Source organism: Equus asinus, chromosome 4 (genome assembly GCF_041296235.1).
Source record: "Equus asinus isolate D_3611 breed Donkey chromosome 4, EquAss-T2T_v2, whole genome shotgun sequence".
Taxonomy (NCBI): Eukaryota; Metazoa; Chordata; class Mammalia; order Perissodactyla; family Equidae; genus Equus; species Equus asinus.
The window spans coordinates 45219600-45245378 of NC_091793.1; the positions used below are offsets into that span (position 1 = coordinate 45219600).

General features: G+C 38.5%; 1 protein-coding gene across 2 annotated transcripts in view; it reads left to right on the forward strand.

The window, feature by feature from the left end:
• Window positions 1-25779, forward strand: part of POLR3B (RNA polymerase III subunit B) — a 148607-nt gene that overhangs the window by 43784 nt on the left and 79044 nt on the right. For both annotated transcript variants that reach the window (XR_011502684.1, XM_014865833.3), the window contains exons 13-18: window positions 11423-11584; window positions 14472-14672; window positions 16547-16709; window positions 17942-18095; window positions 20970-21044; window positions 21618-21716. Coding sequence is in view for 1 of the 2 variants with exons in the window: in XM_014865833.3 (XP_014721319.1) it covers window positions 11423-11584; window positions 14472-14672; window positions 16547-16709; window positions 17942-18095; window positions 20970-21044; window positions 21618-21716 (854 nt within the window). In the remaining variant the exon portion in view is untranslated. The remainder of the gene's footprint in view (window positions 1-11422; window positions 11585-14471; window positions 14673-16546; window positions 16710-17941; window positions 18096-20969; window positions 21045-21617; window positions 21717-25779) is intronic.

Here is a 25779-nt window from a genome sequence, read left to right on the forward strand (position 1 = left end):
TTAAGTGTGCAATAGCATTATGTTTCAAAAAACAAGGTACACACCTTAATTAAAAAATGCTTCATTGCTAAAAAATGCTAACCATCGTCCGAGCCTTCAGCAAGTCATAATCCGTTTGCTGGTGGAGGGTCTTGTAAAAAACACAGTATCTATGAGGCACAGTGAAGCGAAGTGCAGTGAAACGAGATCTGCCTGTACTGCCAAGGCCTCTTACTTAAGGGGGGATTTAATCAGTTAAAGGTGTGTGTTGCCTCAGAAATTGACATATGCCTGTTTTTGTGTATGTGCTTTTCAGTTATGAAAAATTTCATGCATACAAGACTATATAAATGTGTATGTGTGTTTGGATATTAAGACTCATAAAGCAAATATTTACATGTCCCAAATCAACTTGAGTGACCACAGCAGTGTATGTTTGAATCTTCCACGCACCTTCTCTGATCCTTAGCTGCCCCTGCCATCTGTCTCTTCTTGAGGTTCTGACCAGGTGCCTGCCTATTCATCTGGTGCAAAGCAACTCCAACACACCCTGAGCATTTCCTGTAAGGTTGGGTCCAAACACAGATCCATTTCCCAGGAGCATCCCTCAGCAGGCCTGAGCTTCAAATGTGGGTTTCGAGGTTTTTAAAGCATGAACTCTTACTCAGAATCCCAATATTAAAGCATAAAAGCTTCTCTGGTTGAGGGGGACTGTAAGGGCTTTTAATCTGCCTGCTTGCCCTTCCCCTGAAACTCCGCTGTGGAATTCGTAAATGCGGTTTGCTCTATAGAATGAACTGTAGACTCTTTAGCAGGGCTTGTGGGCTCCTTGATGATCTTGCCCCTGTGCGCCTTTCCAGCCTCATCTCATGCCAGTGCGAGCCACTTACATCTTCCCAGCCACACCATGATGCTCTTTCATCCTTCCATGCCTTTGAGTCATGACTTCTACCTAAGTTGCCCCTCCCTCATCCCTTAAACGCCCCTCACCTTCCCCTTAATGAGGAGCTCCTACCCATTCATCGTTCTTTAAGTCGCTCTCTCTGAAACCATCTGTGAACCCCATGAGTAGTTAGTTGCTCTGTCTTCCCAATGCCACTGGTACTTTGTTCAAGTCTTTATTGGCATGCTGAATTACTATATAATTCTTGACCCACGTGCTTCTCTCCCCCTTTAGACTGTAAGCTCATTGAGGTAGGAACCATTTGTATTCATCTCTCTATCCCCAGATAAAGTACCATGCACCAGAGACACAGTGGTGAATGAGCCTTGGTGAAGCTTCTGCTCTCGAGTGCATTTTGGTAGGAGAGACAAACAATGAACAAGTGAACAGTAAATAAATGTGATAATATTAGATGGTCCTACGTGTTTAAGGAAAACCAAAGTTAGGTTCGTGTTAGGGCATTGGGGTGTTGGTGGAGGTAAGGGATGTTACTTTTGTCAGGATGGTCACAAAAGATCTCTTTGCAAAGGTGATACATTTTAAACTGAGCCCTCAGACATTCTGTCTGAGACTTTGATGAGGAGAAGCCGGTCTCACATAATGTCGGGAACTGTGTCCAGCAAGAGACACACACAAGCACGTACGTCCCCAGGCAGGTGCTGGACTGGAGGGACTGGAAGAGGGTCGGTGTGGCTGGAGGGCCTGAGGTGTGGGGGTGCTGAGAGAGGACAATGGAGATCTAGTGTGTAGGTCTCGGAAAGGGTTTTGGATTTCATTTCACATGCAGTGGAAAACCACTGGAGAGTTTTACTCAGGGAAGTGACGTGATCCGATTTACAGTTTAGAAAGATCTGAGCTGGAGATAAATAGGACAGGAATGGACCCGTTAGGAGGCTGTGGCAATATTCCAGATGACAGATGATCATGGCTAGGGTGATAGCAGATATTACCACAACTGAAATTTAAAAACTAGAATTAAAAAATGGTAGCAATGTAGATTTTGGGGAAAAGTTTGTGTCTTAACTACTGGGGATGTTCTGTTTGGTTAATGGCTGATGCCAGCTGGTGGGTTTTTGGCCACCTTCAGATTGATCACTCTTCAGGGGATTATGGGTATCCTCACTACCATCAATCTCAATTTTTACAGTTTCTTACTTGGAAAAAAACATGCTGTTAAATGAGTCCATTAAAAAAACATTAGTTGTTTAGAGGAATAAGGAGTGGAGTCGGGAGAGGGGAGAGGAGTGGAGAGACTATCCTGTTGCTTAAAAAATTAGAATTAGAAAGAGTGTTCCCATGTGCAAGAAAACATCGCTTTATAAACAATGTAAAGACATAAAAGGCATTGTGTTGGCAAAAATGTGTAAAAACAATAGCTGCTAATTTCACACCCCATGGGATGAGAGAGTATAAATGTGCTTCAGCTTTAGATAACAGAGCTGTATCCCATGGCCAAGCAGGTTCACAGAGCTTTCCCTCAGTCTTGCTGCCACCAGAGGGCTGGCAGGCCAGCCGCCAGTAGAGGTGTTAGCAAAACCTACCGATTTCAGGCTTAATCTTTTCACCTACCTTTTCTTTTTCGGTAATGTGTTCATTATTTGCTGAGCATTACTCTATTCTTTGTCCGCAAATTTTTTGTTTCTAATTCAGCTTGCTTTGTATGGGTGAGATATGGAACGGCACCAAAAATCCGGCACCCTGGAAAGCCAGGGATTTCCACCCTGTGACAAAAGAATGCCGTCTTGACTTCAGAGATTGCCTAATCCCAGCTGTTTTGATAATGTAATTAAGGCTGCCTAATGTCTTTAATTTTGCAACCAGTTTGTGTGAAAAGGAGAATTTGGCACTCTGAAGGCTTAAACACTAAATAGCAATCTCAGGACGCCTAATTAGAATTCTCTGACATTAAGCTAATTGGCGAAACTGTATTTCAGCAGCTTAACTTCTTTATTAATTTTTTTAGCATTTTCATTGAAAATCAATTGATGAGCTGTCAGCATTTTTTCCTTAAATATAATTTGCTCTTTAGTACTCCTGTCTTAAGCAGGCTAAAAGGCCTCGTACTGGTGATGAAAGGTATTGAATATTATCACCAGCATTCCATCCCTTTTCATCATTTCACTCTTGACCTAAATAATGTGGTTTATTGTGTATCTTGGCTGTGTAGTTTCTCACTGCTCTGTGAACTGGAGAACATTATTTTTCTTAAAGTGAAAATTTAGGGGGGAGAAATGTACTAATGAGGCAGTAGCTCTGTGGGGTGTGTTCTTACTTTTTACTTGTTTAGTATTTGTGTTTAACCAGGGGCTGCAATAAATTCAACTGGGATCTAAAAAACTTTGTCATAATTTGAGACACAGCAGTCTAAGAGTGAGGAACTAATTAAAACAGAGCTGTGCTTTTGTGGTTTAGGTGAAGGGCCTTTGCTTCTGTTCAGGATGCTTGTTCAAGTTCCTTTCGCCAGTGTCCACAGGAAGATGCTGCGATGGGCTTCTTCGTCCCTCCCACCCCCTGCACCTGCTTCCAGTGCCATATTCCTTCTTTCCGTGAGCGGAACTGCTGGGTCTGAGTGGAAGGAAGGAGTAAGCTCTCAGAGGAGGAAGGTTTCTTTTTAGAACACTTCTGCTTGGTGAATTCAAGTCCAGGATCCTGCCTTTCCTATCTGCAGAGTAGACGAGTGGAAGGACATGTCTGACTTAAGGAGAAAAGCGTAAAGTCAAATTCCGCTTAGGAAATCCTTTCTTCTCTAGTGGCTAGAGAAGAAGACACTTTGCTTTGAATTATCTTCTTCATTATGAATCAGAAACTACCTGTGGGTTAGAAACATTCAAAGATATAGTTAGTATGGAATTTGGAAAATCTTTAACTTGGAAGGTTTCATTGAATCTCAGAATTCCTCCTTAAGTAAATAATTAGTATGTATATAATGCCCCTACCTCTCCAATGTTACTTTACTATTTTGTTAGGTAATTAGACTATAAATATGTCAAACTTGTTTCTTCTTCTGTAAAGGAAAGAAAAAAGCTTAGAGAAAAAAGAACTAATAGAATTAATTTTGTAGGGGAATCTAAGTATTTGTCATGTCTGTTATATTTGATTGTTGAAGAATTTGCCTGCTATTTATTTGTAGTAAGCCAACTATTTACTTCTGGTCATCTGTTCCTGCATTGCATGCTGTCCCAAAGTAGTGTTTGAAAACAATAACCGTTTCATTAAACCTCACAATTCAGGAATTCAGGCAGGACTAGGCCGTTTCATGTGGTCAGTTGGTAGTATTCTGCTAGAGGGTAGTGGGGTGGGTTGACACGCTGGTCTTAGCTAGGACCCGCCCTTTCCAGTGCTGTGGCATCAGAGTGGCTCAGGACTCCGAGTGAGTGTTTCCAATGAATAAGATGGCACCTGCGTGGCCTTAATGACGTAGTATTAAAAATCACAGCTTCCCTTAACTTTATTGGATAAAGCAGTCACAGCCTCCGCCCACATTTGTGGCAGTGGGAGGACATGGGCCACACCTCTCAATGTGTAGTTCAGGGGTCAGCCAGAGCTTTGGGCAAAGTTTATACGCATAACTTGGAGATTTTCTCCCTGTGGTTCTCTCCTTTCTGTGAATTTCCCCTAACTTTCCAGCTACTGTGTGGTGGCTCAGATCTTTTCCCTCTGGTTCTTCAATGCAGCGAGGCTGTGGATCTCTGAGTTTTAGCTTGGACTATAAGCTTGGATGTAGCTTGGACCCTGCTTAGCAATGTGGCCTACCTTTCCTTGAAAAGCATTGGAAACAGGAAATGCACCCGGAGCCATTCACTCTTGATAAGTGTTGGCTTCATCCAGTTTCTGCCTGCTTTTCGACACTCTCCAGTGCCTTTAGATAGTTTTAATGTTTTGTCTAGAGCTTATAGTTATTATCAGCAGGCTAGTCCATCTGAGAGGAGCTGCTCCACCAATTCAGGAACAGACCATCCTAGTCTGTTGTTATGACTTCCTATTCCATTCCATTGATTTGGCTTCCATGATTACACTGTTTTAGATATGTCACCATAGTTTAATATTGAATTTTTATTATGTAATTTTTGACATAAAAAATAAAAAATTGTTACATATACGTAAGTTATGAAGGGTACAAGTAAAATCAACACCCTCAAATCCACTACCCAACTTAAGTAATTCTTAATAATTGACCATCATCAGTACCGTTCATTTACCTAAGTATTTCTTCCTTACTCCATTCTTCTTTTCCCCCCCACTATCCTGAATTTTTGGTCTTATTTTTTTACTGCATCATTTAAATTTTAATTTTAAAGTTTTAAGATATTTTATTACAGTATGTTTTGCTTACTTTTGAACTTTATAAAAGTAGGTTCATACCACACACATTTTTCTGCAACTTTTTTCTTTACCCAACATTGTCTTTAAGATTCTTCTATATTGTTGCATGTAGTTCAGTTTTATCTTTGTATTTCATTGTGGGAAGATATGATATAAATGATAAATATTACTTTATTCATTCAGATCAAGGACTTTGTATAGTTTCCCTTTTTTTAAATACTAACGTTCTTATTCATAACTTCTGGTGCCCATATGCAAGACTTGCTACGATTAGGATTGCCTAGTCACGGAGTCAGGTTCAATCTTCAGCCTGACTGGAGAATGTCAAGCTAGTTCCCACGTCTTTGTACATTGCGTTGTATATGAGTTCCTGATGGTCTCCCTCCTAGGACTTAGTATGAGACTTTTACATTTTTGTCTATTTACTGGGTGTAAAGTGGTGTCTCCTTGTGATCTTAATTTTCATTTCCTTCATTTCTAATGAGGTTGAGCCTCTTTTTCATACGCTTATTGACCATATCGTTTTTTTCTTTGAAATTATTTTTAGGTTGTTTGCATTTTCCATATTGATTTCAAGATTTTTTTTGTATGTTTTGGATCCTGATTTTTTGTCAGTTTATGTGTGTTATTGATACCTTCTCCCAATCTGGAGTATTATTTTTTTTAAACTTTATGGGATCTTTTAATGTCTAGAAGTTTATAATTTTAATTATGATCAATTTTGTCAACCCTTTCTTCTTTTTAATAGTGCTCTTTATATTTTAAATTTATGCCTTTGATATTTGTTCTTTAGCCTCTTGGAATGGATTTTGTGCGTGGAATGAAGTAAGGAATCTAATTTCATTGGTTTCCCAAATAACCAGTTGTCCCAGCACCGTTTATTATACAGCCTTTCATTTCCTCACTGCCCTGAAATGCCACCTCTGTCATATAACACGTTTTAATATGTGCGTGGGTTTATTTCTTGACTCTCTCTTCTATCCATTGGTCAGTTTGTCTGTGCATTCATTAGTCCATTCACCTTATTGTCTTGGCTGTGTTACCGTCTTCCATATGAATTTTAGAATGTCTGTCAATTTTCGTTAAAATCTTCTAGCGATTTTGATTGGAGTTGCATAGGAATTGTAGATCAGTTTGGAGAAAATTAATAATCTTAAAATATGTTGTCCTCTTATGCATGAATATTTTCTTCTCTTCATTTAGTTAGATTTTCTTTGATGTGGTTCACTAAGAATTTATAATTTTCTCCATGAAGATCTTGCACCTCTGTTGTTATGTTTGCTTCTAAATACTGCAGGGGTTTTTCTGGCAGATTTTTTTTTCTTGAGGTTATGATAGTTTACAACCTTGTGAAATTTCAGTTGTACATTATTATTTGTTAGTCACTATATATATGTGCCCCTTCACGCATTGTGCCCACACTGCACTCCCCTTCCCCCTGGTAACCAGTAAATAGTTCTCTTTGTACATGTGTTTATCTTCCACATATGAGTGGGATCATATGAAGTTTGTCTGTCTCTATCTGGCTTATTTCGCTTAACATAATACCCTCAAGGTCCCATCCATGTGGTTGCAAATGGGACGATTTTGTCATGCTTTATGGCTGAGTAGTATTCTGTTGTATATATGTACACCACATCTTCTTTATCCAATCATTAGTTGATGGGCACTTGGGTTGCTTCCACATCTTGGCTCTTGTGAATAATGCTACAGTGAACATAGGGGTGCATAAATCTCTTTGTATTGTTGATTTCAAGTTCTTTGGATAGATACCTAGTAGTGGGACGGCTGGGTCATACGGTATTTCTATTTTTAATTTTTTGAGAAATGTCCATACTGTTTTCCATGGTGGCTGCACAAGTTTGCATTCCCAGCAGCAGTGTATGAGGATTCCCTTTTCTCTACAACCTCTCCAACATTTGTTATTTTTTGTCATGGTTGTTATAGCCATTCTAACAGGTGTAAGGTGATATCTTAGTATAGTTTTGATTTACTTTTCCCTGATGATCAGTGATGTTGAGTGAGATATTTTTAATAAAAATATTAAAAAGAAAAATTTCAAACATATACAAAAATAAAATAGTAAAATTAGCTCCCATGTATCCATCACCAACTTCAATTATTATCAGTAGAGGTCAATTTTGTTTTGTCTGTACCCTCTTCAGCTCTCTCCAGTTCTGCAGATGAGGTTGCTTAAACAAATCGAAGCCGTCAAATCAGATCATTTCAATATCTCAGATATCAAATCACATTCTGTAAATACTTAAAAATGTGTCTCTAGAACATAGGACTTTAAAAAAATCGTAACACCATTTTCACACCTAAAATTTTTAAAGAATAATTGTTTAATATCATCAAGGATTCATTAAGTGTTCAAGTTTCTCTGATTTTCTTATAAATATTCTTGTTTATGGTAGGATTGTTGAAATAGGGATCCAAACATATCTCACATATTGCATTCGGCTGATAGGTCTTTTAAATTCCTCTTGTTTTATAGGTTTTCTGTGTGTGTGTGTGTCTGTGTGTGTTCTTAAAAAAACTAGACCTTTTGTCCTAAAGAATTTCCCACATCCTGGGTTTTGCTTATGGTACCCCATGGTGTCTTTAACATATATATTCCCCTATAGTCCTCTCTCCTCTAAATTTCTTGTAAACTGGGAGTTAAATTCAGGGGCTACATCCTTTTCAGGTTGTTTTTTTTCTTTTGCCTGGAATACGTCATCACTGGTGGTGTATAGTTTCTGTTGTATCCTATCAGGAAGAAGGTCTGGTCATATCTGCTTTTTGTGCCACTGGAATTGATCACTGGGTTTAGGTGTGTGGGGCCCTGATTCATCCTTTGTAAAGTTCCCCATCAGTTTTTCTCCTGATGGTTTCATTTAGCGGCTGATGATCATTCCTTTATTGGTTATTTAAGATTATTAAAGGCATGCAAAGTACTGATATTCTAGTAGTTTCATTCTTTCTGCATTTTTTAGCTGGAATTTTTCAATAAAGAATATTTTCATTATCATCTCTTTGGTTACCCTGAGACATAATTTATATGGCAAAAGCAGGATAAATGCTTGCTAGATTTTTTTTTAACCCATTTTGCAGAATATTGATTTAGCTCTCTAGTTTCCTCCAGAGGTGAATAGTGAAGGTTTTTTTTTTTCATTTTCTGTCATTGTAAACTTAGGAATTTTAACATTCTTACTTAAATTTTAGAATTACCATCTCCATTTTAAAAAAATGGCTGCTAGTTTCTTATTGGGATTGCATATGAATTTACAGATCAATTTGGGAGAATTGGCATCTAATAATACTGAGTCTTCTAATCCATGAACATAGTATATCTCTCCTATTGAGATTCTCTTTGATTTCTCTCAGTAATGTTTTAAATACAATTGCTTTTTGTATACTGACCTTGTATCTTGCAAGCGTGATAAACTCTCTTATTGGTTCTAGTAGGGTTTTGATTTAGATTCTTTGGTATTTTCTATGTGGACAAACATGTTATCTGTAAGTAATGACAGATTTATTTCTTCCTTTTCAATACTTACGTCTTTTCTTTCTTTGTCTTGCCCCATTGCGGTGAATGGTACCCCCAGTACAGTGTTGAATAGGAGTGGTGAGAGGAGGCATTCTCTCCTTTGCCCTGATTTTATATAGGAAAGCTTTGTTTGCTGGCCTTCCCTGTGGTACTCTGCCCTTGCTTTGTATCAGTGCAGGGTCTTTGGCCCAAGCGGGTTTCCTGCTCCTCCCTCAGGGAAGGATGTTTTGACTTCTCTGCTTCTGTCTGGCCTTGTACATTTTCCTGGAATCAGGGGCCAGAGGGTTTGCTGGCTTTCCTCCAGCTGTGGACTGCTGTTGCCTGTTACTGGGTGCAGGGCTTATGGTGGGAGCAGGGGGAGTTCCTCCATCCTGAGGGACAGACAGCTTTTGCTTCTTCCTTCTCTCAGTGCAGGTTACCCTTGCCTGGGACCATCACCAGGAGGGTATCCTGACCCTTCTCCAGTGGCTTAAAGGTGTTGCATCATGTGAGAGAAAGTCCAGGGAAGTAGATAGGGTTTTCTGTTGCTTGTTCCAACAAAGAGGTCTTTCTCAGGTCTTCTGCCTTACTCTAGTCTTTCATGAGCACTAACGGAAAAGAACTTGTTAGCGAATGTAGATCGTCTTGTGTCTGGGACTCCAAAAGATTCGTAGCTTTCATGCTAGCCTACACTTGGCCTTTAAGAAGTCCTTAAAATTTTAAATGATTTCTTCTTTTTGGCAGGCCTTTACTCGGTCATGTGTCCCATCTCTCCTTGGAGAGGCTTGTCACCGTTTGTAATTCAGTTCACCTGGTTGCCTTGCAATTTTACCTCTGTTAGAGTGAAGAAATTTATGATTTTTTAGATGATTCATCTTTTTTTTAAAATTATTATTAGATTGGAAGGGATGTTGTCTTGTGGCTTTCTCCGTCCTAAGTGGAAATGGAGCTTGCAAATCTTTCTTAACTCTCTACTCCCTTTCATTTCTAGCCTTCCTTCCATCTCTGCTGTTCATCTGTTCCATGAAATCATTGATTAATCCTTTCCCAATAATCTTAGTGTAGGGGCTTAAGCACTTTGATTTTTTGTTTTTTTTTTTTTTTGCATAGGCTGAACTATCTTGTTTCACACTTTATTTTGGTCTTTATTGTGTTTATATCTTTCTCTGCGTATTTAGGCTTGTGGTGCCTGGGCACTGGTCTGAAGATTGGTGTGAGGCTGTGGTCCACTTTTCACTGGTCTGGAGAGTAATGAGTAAGGGTGGATGATATGAATTTCATCAAGAAAATTGTATTTACTTTCGTTGTTTTTCTTCTGAGAGTATTTGCTTTGCCATTCTTTGATGTTGAAATGTCCTTTTTAAAATGAGATGATGTCAGAGTAATTGGTGAGGAGTATTTTATTTTACAAAGTTTTTATTGAGAAATATTACATAATGCAGAAAAGCGCATAAAACGTAAATTTCAGCTTAAATTGTTGTGAAATAAATACCTTTGTAAATAGCACTTAGGTCAGGAAATGAAATCATTTTAATACTCTAGAAGTGCACCACCCACAGCATGCCTCTGCTTGATCATAATTCTTCCCCTCCACGGTCTCATCCATAACTGGATTTTTATGGTATTCGAGTCTTTGCTTTTCCTTAGAATTTTGCCTCCTAATTATGCCTTTCTAAAAATATAGCTTAGTTGTGCAGGTCTTTGAACTTTATATAAATGAAATCGTCTCATATATTTTCTTTTGTGTCTGGCTTCTTTCACTTAATGTTATGTTTTTAAGATTTAGCCATGATTTTGTGGTTAGTTATCTTTTGTTCATTTTCATCACTTTATAGTGTTCCATTATTTGAGTATGCTACAAATTGTCTAGCTGAATATTATTTGTATGGTTTCCAGTTTTTAGCTGATACAAATAGTGCTGCTGTGAACATCTTGTGTACGTATCCTGGTGCTCATAAAGGCGTGTTTCTGTAGGGCAGTGATACTCAAGGTGCCCCTCCCACCACCCCCCAGCAGCACTGGCATCTCCTGGGAACTTGTTAGAAATGAAAATTCTTGGGCTCTGCTCTAGACCTGTTTAATCAGATACTGTAAGGGTAAGGCCAGCAGTTTGTGTCTTAACAATCCCTCAGCATGGTTACCGTGCATGCTAATGTTTGAGAACCACTGCTACAGGGGACATAGTAAGAGCGGGACTGCCAGGCATAGGGATGGGTAGATGATGGCAAACTGTTTTGTTAGTGGTTGTACCAATTTGCATTTTTCCCCATGATCTAAGAAGGTCCAGATGGCATCCATCCTTGGTGTTGTCAGACTTTTTAATGGTAATTCTCCCCACCCCACTTTTTGAGTTTTAATAATCTTTCTTTGTAAAATTGAAAGTTAGGTCACTGGTCAATGAAATCTCAAAGTCTAGGAGTGACTGTTTTAAATTAACTGTCTTTGAATACAGGGATTATGTCATCATCTTTGCTCTCATTCCCAACGCCTAGTATAGCGATAAGCACATAGAAATCTTCTACGTATTTATCATATTGAATTTTTAAATACTTTTTTCAGTTTTAAGCAGTTCCTTAATGTTTTCTTTAACAGTTTAATGAAGACGAAGTTTATTGAATAGGTTACTAATGCATTTTGAAAGTTTACCATATACTTTTTTTTTTTAGCTTTTATCTCTTCTTTTTGAAGATTTGTTTAAAAAATTCAATTCTGAAATGAAGAAGATTGCAGACCAGGTGATTCCTAAGCAAAGAGCAGCCCAGTTTGATGTTGTGAAACACATGCGTCAAGACCAGATTACAAATGGCATGGTGAACGCCATTTCCACTGTGAGTCTTCAGTCATTTGTTCGGGGTTTTGTAACTTATTTGTAAACCTATTCAATGGAATAGAAACTAAAAGTACTTTGAGAATGTAGGTGAAATATATATACATATTTTTAAAGGGATGCTTACGAGTCACAAATTTTCTACCTTGAAAGATAGTGTATGGTTTAAATATTATCAGTAGGAATTTTGTTAATATATAACTTTTTTGCCAAATTATAGTTCCTGTTACATGAGGCAGTACGAAAATAGATACCCTTATAATCATTAATAGCCATTCTTTTAATGGATCCTTTTCCCTGTTTTTTTTCCTGTAATAAAACTGACATATTACAAATAGGTTTATTAATGTCAGCTTTTGTTCAAAACAGTACAGAATGTTTCATTTCATTGTAGGGTTATATTCCTCAAAGGGCTGTCAGCTGTTCCTCACGTGAGCGATGAATTCAGGCCCCACAGCTGCTGTGTATTGAAGGCCTCTGGCTGTTCATAAAGGGTCATCAGATAGGTTTTTGCTCCCTTTCTTAGAGCGCACCAACTATAGGTCTATCTGATGAAGTCTGGCTCCTCTATTGTATGCCAGACATAAAATTAGTTTTATGGATGGGATTTTTCCCCAACAAAGGAATAGTATAGTGTAGCACGTTGATTCCCTTAACAATGGAAGAATTAGTGGCCGACTTGCTGCAAACTTGACTTTTAGAAATTTGCGGTGGGTCTCTGTGAGCAGCCCTTGCAGTGACAGCTACGTCTAAACTCGAAGTGAACCAGGCCTTTGTGCCTGCTTAGGCACATTAAGCTCTTGCGGCCCAAATGTGTCTGAAAGTAGATCCCTCCATATTTGAAGAGCAGCCTCCGAAGAGCACTTGAACACATTTCTGTTAGAATTACTTTCTCTTACTTTCTGACCCATGATTTTCAGGTCGTAATAACTAAGTTGTTCTCTTGCCCCTAAGTGACACTGCTTTACCTCCTGGAGAAGACTACTTATTAGGAAAATCAGTAGTAGCCTTGTTGCAGGTGTACCCCAATCTGTAGGCAACCAGAGAAAGATCAGCTCCTAAAATTCTGTGTGTTGCCATTAGTAGAATATTTTCAACAAATAAATTTTCTCAGAGGAGCAGTTTTAGACCCCTTGTCTGTTCCTCTTCTCTCTCCTCTGTAATGCTCCTGCAAAAGACTGGAACAAGTTCTCTCACCGAACACCTTGGCTTCACTCCCCATCTCCTTCCTATCCGGCAACAGCTGCTGCCTTAGCTTAGCTCTGAATATTTATTTACCTTACATATTTTTACCCTCTGGGCATGAGTCAGTTTACTAGGTTCATTCGCATTCAAGGCATAAGAGGAGTTAATAAGCAATGTAAGAAGATGTTAACTTGTGGAATAAATGTGTTTGCTCTGTCTCTTTGCTTTGTAATGGATAGAGTTTCTCCCTAGAATTTAGCTCTTTTCCATGTTATCAAAAACTCAAGTTTCTGAAGTGATAGATCTTCACAGTAATAATAATTAAACTTTAATTTGTGAGGAAGCTCCCCCAAAGTCACATATTTCAATTCAAACAGGCTACCTTATCTGCTTCTAAAACCCTAGCAGTTTTTTTGCTATAAGGGTTTTTAACCTGGGGTTCACGAGTCCTCCCCTGAAATGGAATGTAAAATTTTATATTCATGGTCCTATGTGCATTTCTCTCAAGAGAACAGTCACAGCTTTCATCAGATTCTCAAAAGAAAAATGAAGAGCCACTGTTTAGCAGATGTAATTTTTTCTCTTTTAAATCAGAAAAATTATTGAATGAATTGTTTTTTTGACATTTAATTTTCTGCTTTGCCTTTTTATGCATACTATTTTCTATGGTTAATTCATATTACCATGAGTTGAAAATTTAATAGTTCCTAACCTTAATCTTTAAACTATCCTTGAGAATATGTAATGTGTGCAATTAATACAACTATAAAATAATGTACTTGATGTAATACAATATATTTAATGCGTAGGAGATAAAGTAAATTTGATGTTCAAGATTTATTTCATATGAATCTATTTTAAGATTGACGTGATAGCCACAGGATATATACTGTTTCTTAATATGAATATATATGTAGTTTTTAGCTTTAAGAAGCCTACAATTTATTCGTTATCCCTGATAATTACTGTTAGAGTTGTTTTTCTTTTCTTTTTTTTTTTTTAAGATTTTATTTTTCCTTTTTCTCTCCAAAGCCCCCTGGTACATAGTTGTATATTTTTAGTTGTGGGTCCTTCTAGCTGTCGCATGTGGGATGCCGCCTCAGTATGGCCCGATGAGCGGTGCCATGTCCGCGCCCAGGATCCAAACCTGCAAAACCCTGGGCTGCCGAAGCCGAGCATACGAACTTAACCACTCAGCCATGGGGCCGGCCCCTAGAGTTGTTTTTCTGTTGCTATATTTTCCTCTAATTCAGAGTAATTTTGGAAGACATCCAAATAATGGCACATTCCAATATGAAATTCTCTCTTTGAGCTTCAGGCTAGTTTTACCTTAAATGTGTAAAGAAATTGCTAGTGTTCTATTAGTTGGCTGATTGCTTCCATTGGAAATCTCTGGTTGAACTGGCTTGTTCAGGATATAATTTGTTTTTCAGAATATTACTGCTCTGATGTGATATGGTTGATACATCAGAGCATTCTGAGATGGTTGCTGACATAGATATTCATTAAATTCCTGGAAAACCTCAGCGAATGATCTGGCTAAATTTTAATTTTAATTGTGACATTTTGATTTCTGAATATATGTCATGGCTCTAATTTCACAAACAAGCAGTTCCTATGAAGAATTTCTCAGAGTGACTGCAAAGTATCAGTCACCATGTGAATGGGTTAGGGATAGTCTTATGTCTTTCCTCTCTCTGCAGGGAAATTGGTCGCTCAAGAGATTTAAAATGGACCGCCAGGGTGTGACTCAAGTGCTGTCTCGTTTGTCATATATATCTGCACTGGGCATGATGACAAGAATCTCTTCCCAGTTTGAAAAAACAAGAAAAGTGAGTGGTCCTCGATCCCTCCAGCCATCTCAGTGGGGAATGCTCTGTCCTTCGGACACTCCTGAAGGAGAGGTAAGGTACCTGAGGAGTCTGTGCTACATCAGAAGTAATACCAATGGTGATGTCTGCTTCTGCTCCCATTCCCCCAGGCCATATCCTCTTTCGGGTCACCCACTTATCTGGCAGAGGAATCTTGATGCAGCCTGTCAGAACGACATCAGTAGCATTCCAAAACCAGACCTACAGAAACATTTGGTGTAGTATCTTACCTAAATAGAAATATGGTCCAAATATTCTATTAGTTTATCTCAAGAATCAAACCACGCAATGAATAGGGGATAAGAATGTGAAGGAAAATTGACAGACCCATCACCTTTGCCCACGAGGAGCTCTTTTTAAGCGACTCCTTATCATCTTTAGGTGTGCTTAGAGGACAGCATAGTTGCACCTGCAGCCAACTGGGAGCACGCTAAGATCTGAAGTGGATTCCAACTCACTTATATAGGAAACACAAACAATTACCTAAACATTAAACTGAGGAGTTTCAATAGCATCCTTCCATGGCAGCCACTACTTCCTGTGCCACGGCCCCTTCCCCGTATTAACCAGTGTTGGTTTCACTTGATTTTATTTGTTCTAAATTTTAAACTTCCAGAGGAAGGAACCTTGTTAGGTCCACCATTATAGCCCAAGCTCCTAGCACAGAGCCTTGTTCAAAGTAGAGGCCCCATAAATATATGCTGAATGAATAAATATGTTAATTATGACAGTAAAAGGTAGAAGTTCCAAAGTGTAGGAGTTTGTTATGACTCAGGAGAGGTGAAAAATGGGAGTCCATGCAGAGTTAGGATTTTTAGAAATTATCATTCTTTTCCTGATTTTTCTTGAACTGTACGGAAATTCACACTAAAATTATACAGCTAGTCAAATTTGCATAACTAATATACCTTAAGCTTTGGGACACTAAATTTCCCAGAGATTGCTTCACCTGACCTTGATAAAGTACCTATTTTGTGCATCACTATAGCATGATTTTTAAGAATTGGAGATATAATCTTTACATGCCACATGTGTCTCAAGTGTTTTTTTCTATTCACTCTGTTACATCTTTGTTTATATTTTTGTTTTAGATTTTTTTTGGTTTGTATAGAAGTTTAAAAATGTTTTTTTATTTCCTTTTCATTTTGAAATAATTTCAAACATACAAAAAAGTTGCAAAGATAGTACGAAAAATTTCCATAATCCTTCACCGAGATTTCTCAAATGTGAACATCTTACATAACCATAGCATAGTTATCAACCTCGTGAAGTTAACATTGATAACAGTGCTAGAATCTATAGACCTTACAGATTTTGCCAGTTGTCCCATTATGTCTTTTTTCTGATCCAGGATTACACATCGCTTTCAGTTGTCAAGTCTCCGTAGTCTCTTAATCTGGAGCAGTTCTTCAGTCCTTTTTCGCCTTTTATGACCAAGAAGCTTTACAGAGTCCTGGCCAGTTATTTTGTAGACTGTCTCTCATTTCAGGCCAGAAGTTTTATATTTTTATGTATCCACATTTATCAATGTTTTCCTTTACTGTTTTTGTACAATGTCATCTTAATGACTGTGATGTTCTGTTGTCTGGGAATAGAAATTTATGTAGTCAGTTTCTTTGGGGAGACATTTATGAGGCCATCATTATTTGCCATTTCAAATAGTACTATGCCGGGCATTTCTGTGCCTAAGTCTATGTTTATACCCTTGCTTGTTACCTTAGGATAAATTGCTCTAGGTTAAAGGGAATTTACATTTTAAGGCTTTTGTGTGAGTCGCCAAAGCGTCACCTACAAGATTGTACTGCTTTACATTGCCGCCAGCAAAGTGGTGAGTTATTTTCAGACACAAACTGTACTTTGTTTTACTAATGTTCATTCTTAGAAATGACTATCTTTCATTTTTCTAGGCGTGTGGTTTGGTGAAAAACTTGGCCCTTATGACACACATCACGACTGACATGGAAGATGGACCCATTGTTAAATTAGCCAGTAACCTGGGCGTAGAAGATGTGAATTTATTATGTGGGGAAGAGCTCTCTTACCCAAATGTGTTTCTTGTCTTCCTCAATGGTGAGTACATTATGGAGACATGTTGATCCTAAACAGTCTGTGGGGGAGGGGGAGGAAATCAATTATTATCCATGTGTTTAAAGCACAAATATACTTTAATTCTGGGCCCAGGTTGACCTTAATTTAAAGGTAGGAAAAATGGTAACAGAAACAGTTATTCCATTGGCTGGGTCATCCAGGTTCTGAGAGGATACAGCTGTCAGAGCTAGAGGGTAACATTGCAGAGATTGGCTGCTTTACACCCTTGTGCAACTGCCAGAATATCCACAGCAGAATAAGGCTCAGATGGTGTCTTTAAGTTCAAGTTAAATATGTGAAGCATTTTGCAAAAATCATCAGATCCACCCTGGCAGTGAGTTGACGTATTCAGCCACTCAGTGCTTGATTGTCAACAGCCTGTGGCTAGAGCGTCCCTCTCCTTCGGCTCCTGCTCCAGATCTTCCTTCACATACTCCTCCCCATGGGCTTTAAGTCCTCCGGACACTCAACAGCAAGTGTGCCTCGTCCTTCCTGCCTGTGGTTGGTGGTCTGGTGCCTGTCCCTCCGCAGTGTGCTCGTCCTGACCACTGAGCTCCCACCTCTTCCCCCTCTTCCTCCTTCTCTGGGAGGTATGACTCCTTCACTGCGTGGGCTGGTGAGAAGGAAAGCGGGGCCATTCACTGACTGCCTCGTTCAGTGAATCCCTGTGGCTAATGCTACATGAGCCCTGACTCTGCACTTTCACCTGATACCTCTGAATCCTCCCGTTATCCCTGTGAGGCAAAGTCCATTTTGCTCATTTCACAGATGATGATGACAGCAGGAGTAGTTTAATCATAGCATTTACTAGGTGCTAGGCAGAGTTCTAAGTGCTTTACATAAGATCAACTCGTTTAATCCTCACATTGACCCTTTGGAGGTGATAGGGCCAGTGTTCAAACCCAGGAGGTCTGGACTGCGAGTTCATGCCTCCATCATGGTGCTGACAGATGAGGAAAATGAGGCCAGCTCTTCCAGTGTTACTCAGCTAGCATGTGGTGGGGCTGGCCCTAGCCTCAGGTCCCTCAGACCACCCTTATCCACTCCACTGTGTTAGCTTCCCTACAGCCTTGTGGGCTGGCTGCGGGTGGAAATAACAGTATTTTTAAATTATTACTTAATGCTGGTTATCATTTTTATTGGGTGGATATTTTAAATCCAATTAAATATATTCTTTATTCCTGTGAGAAATATTCTTTCTTCTTTCTGCTTAGGTAACATCCTGGGTGTCATTCGAGACCATAAGAAGCTAGTGAATACATTTCGACTGATGCGAAGAGCAGGATATATCAATGAATTTGTGTCCATCTCAACAAATCTTACAGATCGATGTGTTTATATTTCCTCTGATGGAGGAAGGCTGTGCAGGTATAAGTTCTAAAAAGAAGTTTTAAGAGTCTCTTTATGTTTACTTTTGAAAGAAATAGACTTGTTTTTATTTTTGAATCTGCTTTAACCTCTTTCATTGTTAAGATAAATTTAATTCAGTTAGCAAACACCTCATGAATATGCATACTGAGTACTAAGGATTCAAAGATTAATGGGAGTCAGTCTCTGCCTGCAGAGTGCTCAGTCTGCTGGTGAAAGCAGAAAGAATTGCTAATAACAACTGACTATGCTAGTAATAAATGCTAGCCATTATTTTTTTAATAGGTGTACTGTGTGTAAGGCTCTAACTACATTCAGTCCTATGAGGCTGGATTGTTATTTTCATTTAACAAATGAGGAACTGGAGTTTAGTGAGACCAGGTAACTTACCCCAAGCTAGATAGTGGTGGAGTCTGTTTTTTACTTGAAAGTTGTTAGAATTCATTTGACTCCAACAGTCATGATTTTACCCATTATATCCCGTTGCTGTGAACTGAATTTTAAAGGATGAGTAGGATTGTGTTACTTGGATGAAGGAGGAAAGGAGATAGGCTGAGGAATGGCAAGAATAAAAATGTGGAGGCATGAAGAAATAAAATGACATTAGACCCAATAGAAAAGTAGATGCCTTTTGGTCACTCAGGAAATATTAAGGGCTTATTAAGCTCAGGTGCTGTCTGGGAAGTAGGGGTACAAAGCTATGTGTCTGGTCTTTTGGGGATATGCAGGGACATTAGCTGAGGGCGTTACCTTGTTTCATAAGCCTGTGCTTGTTTCGCTGTAGTTGTTTTTTATAGACTTTGGTGCGGTTAGGGCACAGGTTCCTGAGCCAGCAGTAGTTAGAGTAGTGGACAGAGCTTGGACTTGGGAGCCTATCAGGACTGGGTGAGTAGACTGCCACCGTTCATGTCTGTCCAGCATCCCCTCCTTCCGATTACCCTCCTCATTTTCCTTTGGGGACAGCCCCTCCCCACGGGCAGTCTTCTTGGGACGGTCAGTCAGGTGCCCTCTCCTGCGCAGCCAAGGGTCAGGCATATGACCCAAGCTAGGCCAGTCATACTCTCTCCTCAGAGAATTTGAATCCCAAATAGAGTAACTCAAAGGAAGAAGTGGTTGGAACTGATTCATCCTGACAGCCAGGCATGTGAGAGACTGCCCATTACTCCTCCCTTCCTGGATCCTTGGGACTCTTCTAGTTCCTTTTCGTTCTGAGGCTGAGCAGTTCACCTTTTTCTGTGATTCTTATCCTTCTAGTAAATGCTTATGCTTTCGGTAAATTCCTTTTTAATTTATTAATTATTATTTTCTAGTAAATTCCACTTTTGCTTAAGTTAGCCGGAATTGGTTTCTATTCTTTGCAACCAAAGAACCCTAACTGATGATATACCTGTGTTTGAATCTGAACTTCCCACATTGACTTGTGTGCCTCTGAGTTTACTGAAGTCTCTGAGCCTTGGTGCCCTTGGCTGTAAAAATGTGAATAACAATGCCTCGCTAGGACTGTCCTGAGAACTAATTGATAAAAGGTGTGGTAAGTGCCTTGTAGGGTGCGCGGCACACATTAGGGGTGGGAAAGACAATGACATTTTCTAGGTTACTCTTTTTCGGGATTTTTCTCTTTCGTTATATCCAATATAATATGGCAGAGTCTAAAAGAAAACTAATTCTTTTTTAGGAGTAATTTTATAATGGCGTAACGTAGGTCTGGCAGGAAAAATTGGTAGAATTTATTGAGTAAAGTAGAAGTTAACTGAGGCAGCTCCGTGGGTTTGCCTCCCTCTCCTACTCCTGTTTCTGTCATCGCTTCTGAGTCCCTTACCCTGGACCAGGCTGCAGGCCTCGAAGGAGGCAGCAGTGTTGCCCTGCTACCAAGAAGCAGCCGGTATTTCGAGGTAATGTTGATTTCCATGAAAAGTTCCCCAGTTCATTTTTCAGCAACTTGTATTCCCCTTTTGTAATTGTGCAGCTCCTCTCCTTAACTGTTTAAAAGTGCTCATTAGTCCTCAAATAGTTATTTGGTCTTTCGGGTAGAGCGCACAAGTGTCTGGTGGTTACTTGCTCCTCTCTGTAAGAGCAGCTTATCCAAATAGCAACAGCCCTTGACGTTTCAGTGCCGCATGCCATCCTTTGTGTCGGTGTTTCCTCGTGGTGGTGAAGCCCTCAGAGGCAAATCACCACTGACAGTTACAGGTTAATCTACCAGAACGTGTAGACCAAACGCTCTCTACCTTACACCTGTTACATCGCCAGAAATCACAAAGGAAAAACGCTGTATTCACTGCGAATGTATAGCCACACTTTCTGGTTGTGTGCAGCTTTCGGTGACCTGCTGGTGTAGCCCAGTGATGTTTGTCCTAAAGCAAACTGCTCTAAACAGCTGATCCTCATCAGATCCTCACTACAAAATGCCATTGTTATCCTCAGTGACAGTTCTTCTCCGCCCGCTGATTCCATGGATAGTGGACCACGTATTCCCAGTATGAGATCAGGAGATGCTTTTGCTGTGATACGTTTATACAGGTTTTTAAAAGACGACATTAAAGGTTTTGTTTCCTTTCTAGACTTTATTGAGTATCATTTTTCTGTTCCTTTTTCGTGCAAAACCAAGTGTTTCCTAAGATGCTTGGAGGAAGTACTGTGTGTACACACATACACGCATGGGCTGGTGTGTGTGTGTGTGTGTGTCTATATATGTGAGAATAGAGAAAATAGGCCTCTGTGCACTCACATGCAGAAAATACCTGGTGTCCTCAAGCAATCCAGAAATAAATGTGATTATATCTACAGCTTTCCTCATTTCACTACAGTAAACTTACTTGCCAACTTAATTCTTCTGTTGAACTACTATGAATTTGATATTTTTTTCCATTCCAGACCCTACATAATTGTTAAGAAACAGAAGCCTGCGGTCACAAATAAGCATATGGAAGAGCTGGCTCAGGGCTACAGGTAAATGGCCAAAAGCAGAACTTCTCCATCTCCTTAACACCCATTTGTATGTTTAATCAGCATAACATTATTTGATCTGAGCTTTTTAAAAAAGTATATTTCCATTTTGTAGTCTCTTAATTCCTCCTTACCAAATGTGTCAATCTGTTAAAAACCTATTCTCTATGTGAACTTGCGTGGACATTGTAAAATGTTTATCACTTTAGATCTTGAGGATTACAGGGTATTTGTGTAAATTAACACACTATTAAGTGTTTCTAGTCAGAGAAGCATATTTTCTTGTAGGCACTATGGGTCTCTCGTCATATGGGATTTCTAAAGTCATAGAACATATTTTTAAAAGTGGAGACCAGAATGACAAGAATCACAGATGTTTTACTGTTTTTATTTCAGTGATTTGTGATCACTCTGAGATCCAAGGATAATATGTTGCAAGCATCCCAGGGTATTGATACTCTCTCAGAGAGAAGGGTGCTTTGGGCCTAAATGAAAGCCAGTATTTTCCATTATTGCATAGAAAATACTGCAGTAAAATGCTTTTTAATAATGTATGTTTCACCAATGTTCTCCCAGGAATTTTGAAGATTTCTTACATGAGAGTCTGGTTGAATATTTAGATGTAAATGAAGAAAATGATTGTAACATCGCACTCTATGAACATACAATTAATAAGTAAGTAGGATCCGTAACAACCATAATTAAAACCTGTTCTGATTATAGAAACTACCTTCTTCTCTTTTCGTTTCATCTTCAATTGTGTGATCTCTTATTAAGAGCTGTTAGAAATATACTATTTTATAAGGAAGCATAATCCATCATTTATCCCAATGTAAGAGTATCACAAAACTGCTAACAAGTAATCTTTAGATTTAATTATCCTTCCTATTCATTTTACACTTAGTTTATATTTTTTTAAAGAAATTTGATTACTGCCAAAATTGAACTAATGAGTTAGGCTGTGTAAAGCTGTATTTCAGTGGACATCCGAATTCTCATTGTCAGTGCAGGAATTCCCTACATTCTATGTTGCAAGGGTATGTCTGAACTTACGTGCAGTACGAACATGAAACGGTAATGTGTTCACCATTTTCTTCTAGAAAGGTGATTATTTTGGGAAGCACCTGTGTCCCATTTGGAATCCATTGGAGAACATTTGTATAACTTGCTGTCTGATGTACCGCTTACCTGAAGTTTGAATTTTCACAGTTATGTTGTTAAATAGTTAGGGAATTTAATACTACCACCTAATAACTAGGTCTTCAGTCAAGAAAATACTTTTCTGTTTTTGGCTACGAGATGAAATATACCACTTTATTATTGTCATATTATAGTTTAGCAAATAATATTTTTAAGTCAGAATTTTTATTCCTTAAGGGTATAAGTCTCTCAAAGTACTATTTTTATGGCCTTCATTTCAAGATCGAGTATAAAAGAGAACTATTGTATAGTAACCCCATGAAGAGCAATTCCATCCTTTTTGTTATGCCACCCAAAACCCTCAGTTTCAGCCTTGACTCCTCTCCTCTTCTGCACCTCCATCTAATTCCTTAGCATATCCTGTGGACCTTCAGAGTAGACCCGGAATCTGAGCTCTTTTCATCACCTCCACCTACCACCTAGACCAGGCCACTACCATTGCTTGCCTGGATCCTTGCAAAAGGCTCCTGACTATTTTTGCACTTGTTTCGATACAATCTATCCTTAGTAGATCAGAGTGGTCTCGTCACTTCTCAAACCCCGCAGTGGCTTTCCATCCCCCTCAGAAGTCCTTAGGTGGACTCAGGTTCCTCCACCATCTGCCCACCCCACCTTATGCCTGCAGCATCCTCTCTTACCTCTCCTCCCTCCCTCTGGGTTAACCACACTGGCCTCTTCGAACCCCTCATGCTCCTGCCTCAGCACCTTTGTGCTGACTGTTCCCTCTGCCTGGAACACTCACATGCCTGCACGGCTCACTCCTTCTCCTTCAGGTCTTCACTCGGGTGACACCTTCTCACTGAGTGTTCACAACCACCCTGTTTAAATAGAAACCTCTCCTGTGTCCACCCCTCTTCACTGCTTCATTTTTTTATTGCTTATTACCTTGCAATAAAATCTATAAAAGGTAAATTTTATTGATGTATCTGTGTATTGTCTGTCTCCCTCCACTGGAAGCTTCGTGAAGGCGTTTTTCTCCATTCTGTCTACTGCTGTAAAGGAATATAACTGTCAGTGTCACCCAGTCACCAAGCTGTCCCATACATCAGATTGATTTTAAAACTAGACAAGACTTGGTATCATTTAATTCATACTTATGACATTTTCTAAAATGTAGAAATGAATAAAGTGAAAAAGAATGAATCTCCTTCTTTCCCCATCCCACCGAACCCCACCATCCAGAAGTACCAGGTGCTAATGGTTCGATATGTACTCTTGTAGATTTTTTTCCTAAGTGAATACAAGTATCCTTACATGATCTCACACAGTATGTGAGACAATAGCAACATATTTTCAGTGTCTTGATTTTTAAACTTAACATTATTATTGACATTATCATTCTGGACATTTTTCCATATTAGTTTATGTATCTATATTTATATATATAAATATGTTATTTTAATTGCTAATAAAGAGCAATACTTAACATTATCTGACTACGCACAGTTTATTTAACTTGTCCCCTTGATAACTTGATGAATATTTAGGTTTCCAATTTTTCCACTATTGCAAGCAACAGGTTACTTAGTCTTAATTTGAGCTAAATTTAAGGCCATTATGCACAGCGAATAGGAAGATTCCTATTTCCTGTTCAGGATAGAAACCTTATGGTAGTTATAATAATAATTTTCCTTTCTGTTTTGTAAAATCAGAATCCAGACTGTTGGACTTTCAATAATTATTAGATAATATATGATCTTATATATGTTGTTGTCATGAAAAAAGAAGAAACTTACGTCTTTACCTTCTTCATTTTCAGCTTACACCAGTCTTTATATCTGAAAAAGTAGTTTTTATTTACATGAGGAGTGTCAAATTGGCCAATGTTTAAACAAAACAGTATATTTAAAACAAACTCTGCTTTATTCTAGGCTATAAAATGTCACTATAAGCTGTTTCTCTTTAAACAAAGAAAACAAAACAAAACTTAGAGCCCTTCTCTGCTGACAAAGGCCTAAAGTATCTGAGAGGATTGGGGTTCTACTAGGTCATAAGGTCACACTGTATCCCTCAAACCTAGAACCACATGAAGAGCATCCTCTCTAACCGAACTAGGGACAATTCAATATATGTGTACTGAAAAAGAAAACATAGATAACTGGGTAAGTAGGTGATCTTTTGCCATGTACATTACAACTAATTTTCTGTGATGAGTTAGGTTATCTTGGAAATCACTTCTCTTTACAGATGCTGTAAACCATTGAAATTATTAGTTAAGCTTCAGGAACACTTGAGGAAGGAATAGAGGATCAATGGAGAGCACAGATCCTGGATGTGATATTGGTTACTTTCAGCAAGAGCTTAAAACAACGTAGCTGCCCTTTCCCAGTAAAATATCTGAGTTGCTTTACCATTTAGCCAAAACTGAGTTTTCTGCAAAAATATGTTATGAAAGTAACCAAGATTCTAACACCTACTAGGTAAATTCTTACTTTGTGTCCAGTATCTATAGCTGAGCTATCCGATAAAAATGTAATGTAAGCCACCTATATAACTTTACATTTTCTAGTAGCCACATTAAAAAAGTAAAAAGAAACAGGTGAAATTAATTTTGATAATTTTATTTACACCAGTATATCTAAAATATCATGTCAACATGTAATCAACATAAAAATGTTGAGATATTTTACCTTTTTTCCCATTAAGTCTTCAAAATCTGGTGCCCACTTACAGTACATCTCAGTTTGGATGCTAAATTTTCATCAGAAATGCTTGATTTGATTTCATAACATACAATTGAAAAAGCAGATTCACAAATGTAAGTTATTACAGACATAACTAAAAGGTTTTAAATAATTGAACTGAATTATTTAAATTTAAATTTGAGTTTTAAAATGTAAAGTAGTTAAAATTAAGTAAAATACAAACTTCAGTTCTTTGTTGATACTAATGTAACTTTTCAAGTGCTCAGTAGTCACATTTAGCTAGTGGTTACAGCATTGTCCCCATAGGTCTATCGTAACTGTTCTTAAAGGGAACATAGTCCTCTCTCTAAAATGATCATACAAGTTTTTCATTGATATAACTTGGGGAGTGAGGAAAAGTAGGCTACTCATTCATATACACATTATTTTTTTATTTTTGTTTTTTGCAGGGGAAGATTTGCCCTAAGCTAACATCTATTGCCAATCTTCCTCCTTTTTCTTCTTTTTTTACCCCCTCAAAGCTCCAGTAGTAGTTGTGTCTAGTTGTAAGTTCTTCTGGTTCTTCTGTGTGAGCCGCTGCCACAGCATGGCTACTGACAGACGAGTGGTGTGGTTCAGTGCCTGAGAACTGAACCCAAAGTGCCAAACTTTTAACCACTAGGCCATCAGGGCTGTGCATATTTTTGATACTGCATTTCTATATGCTCAGTATAGTAATTTCTCTAAAAGAGTTAGTTATGGTTATTATTAGTTAGTATGTAATAATGCTTTATTTTTTATATAGGCATACCATACTGTCTCCCTTCTCTTGTATTTCTACAAATAATAAAAGTTTCTATCACTGAAAAAAATAATTTGTTTAATTTAAGTGTGTTTTTATTTTATCAGTGTTA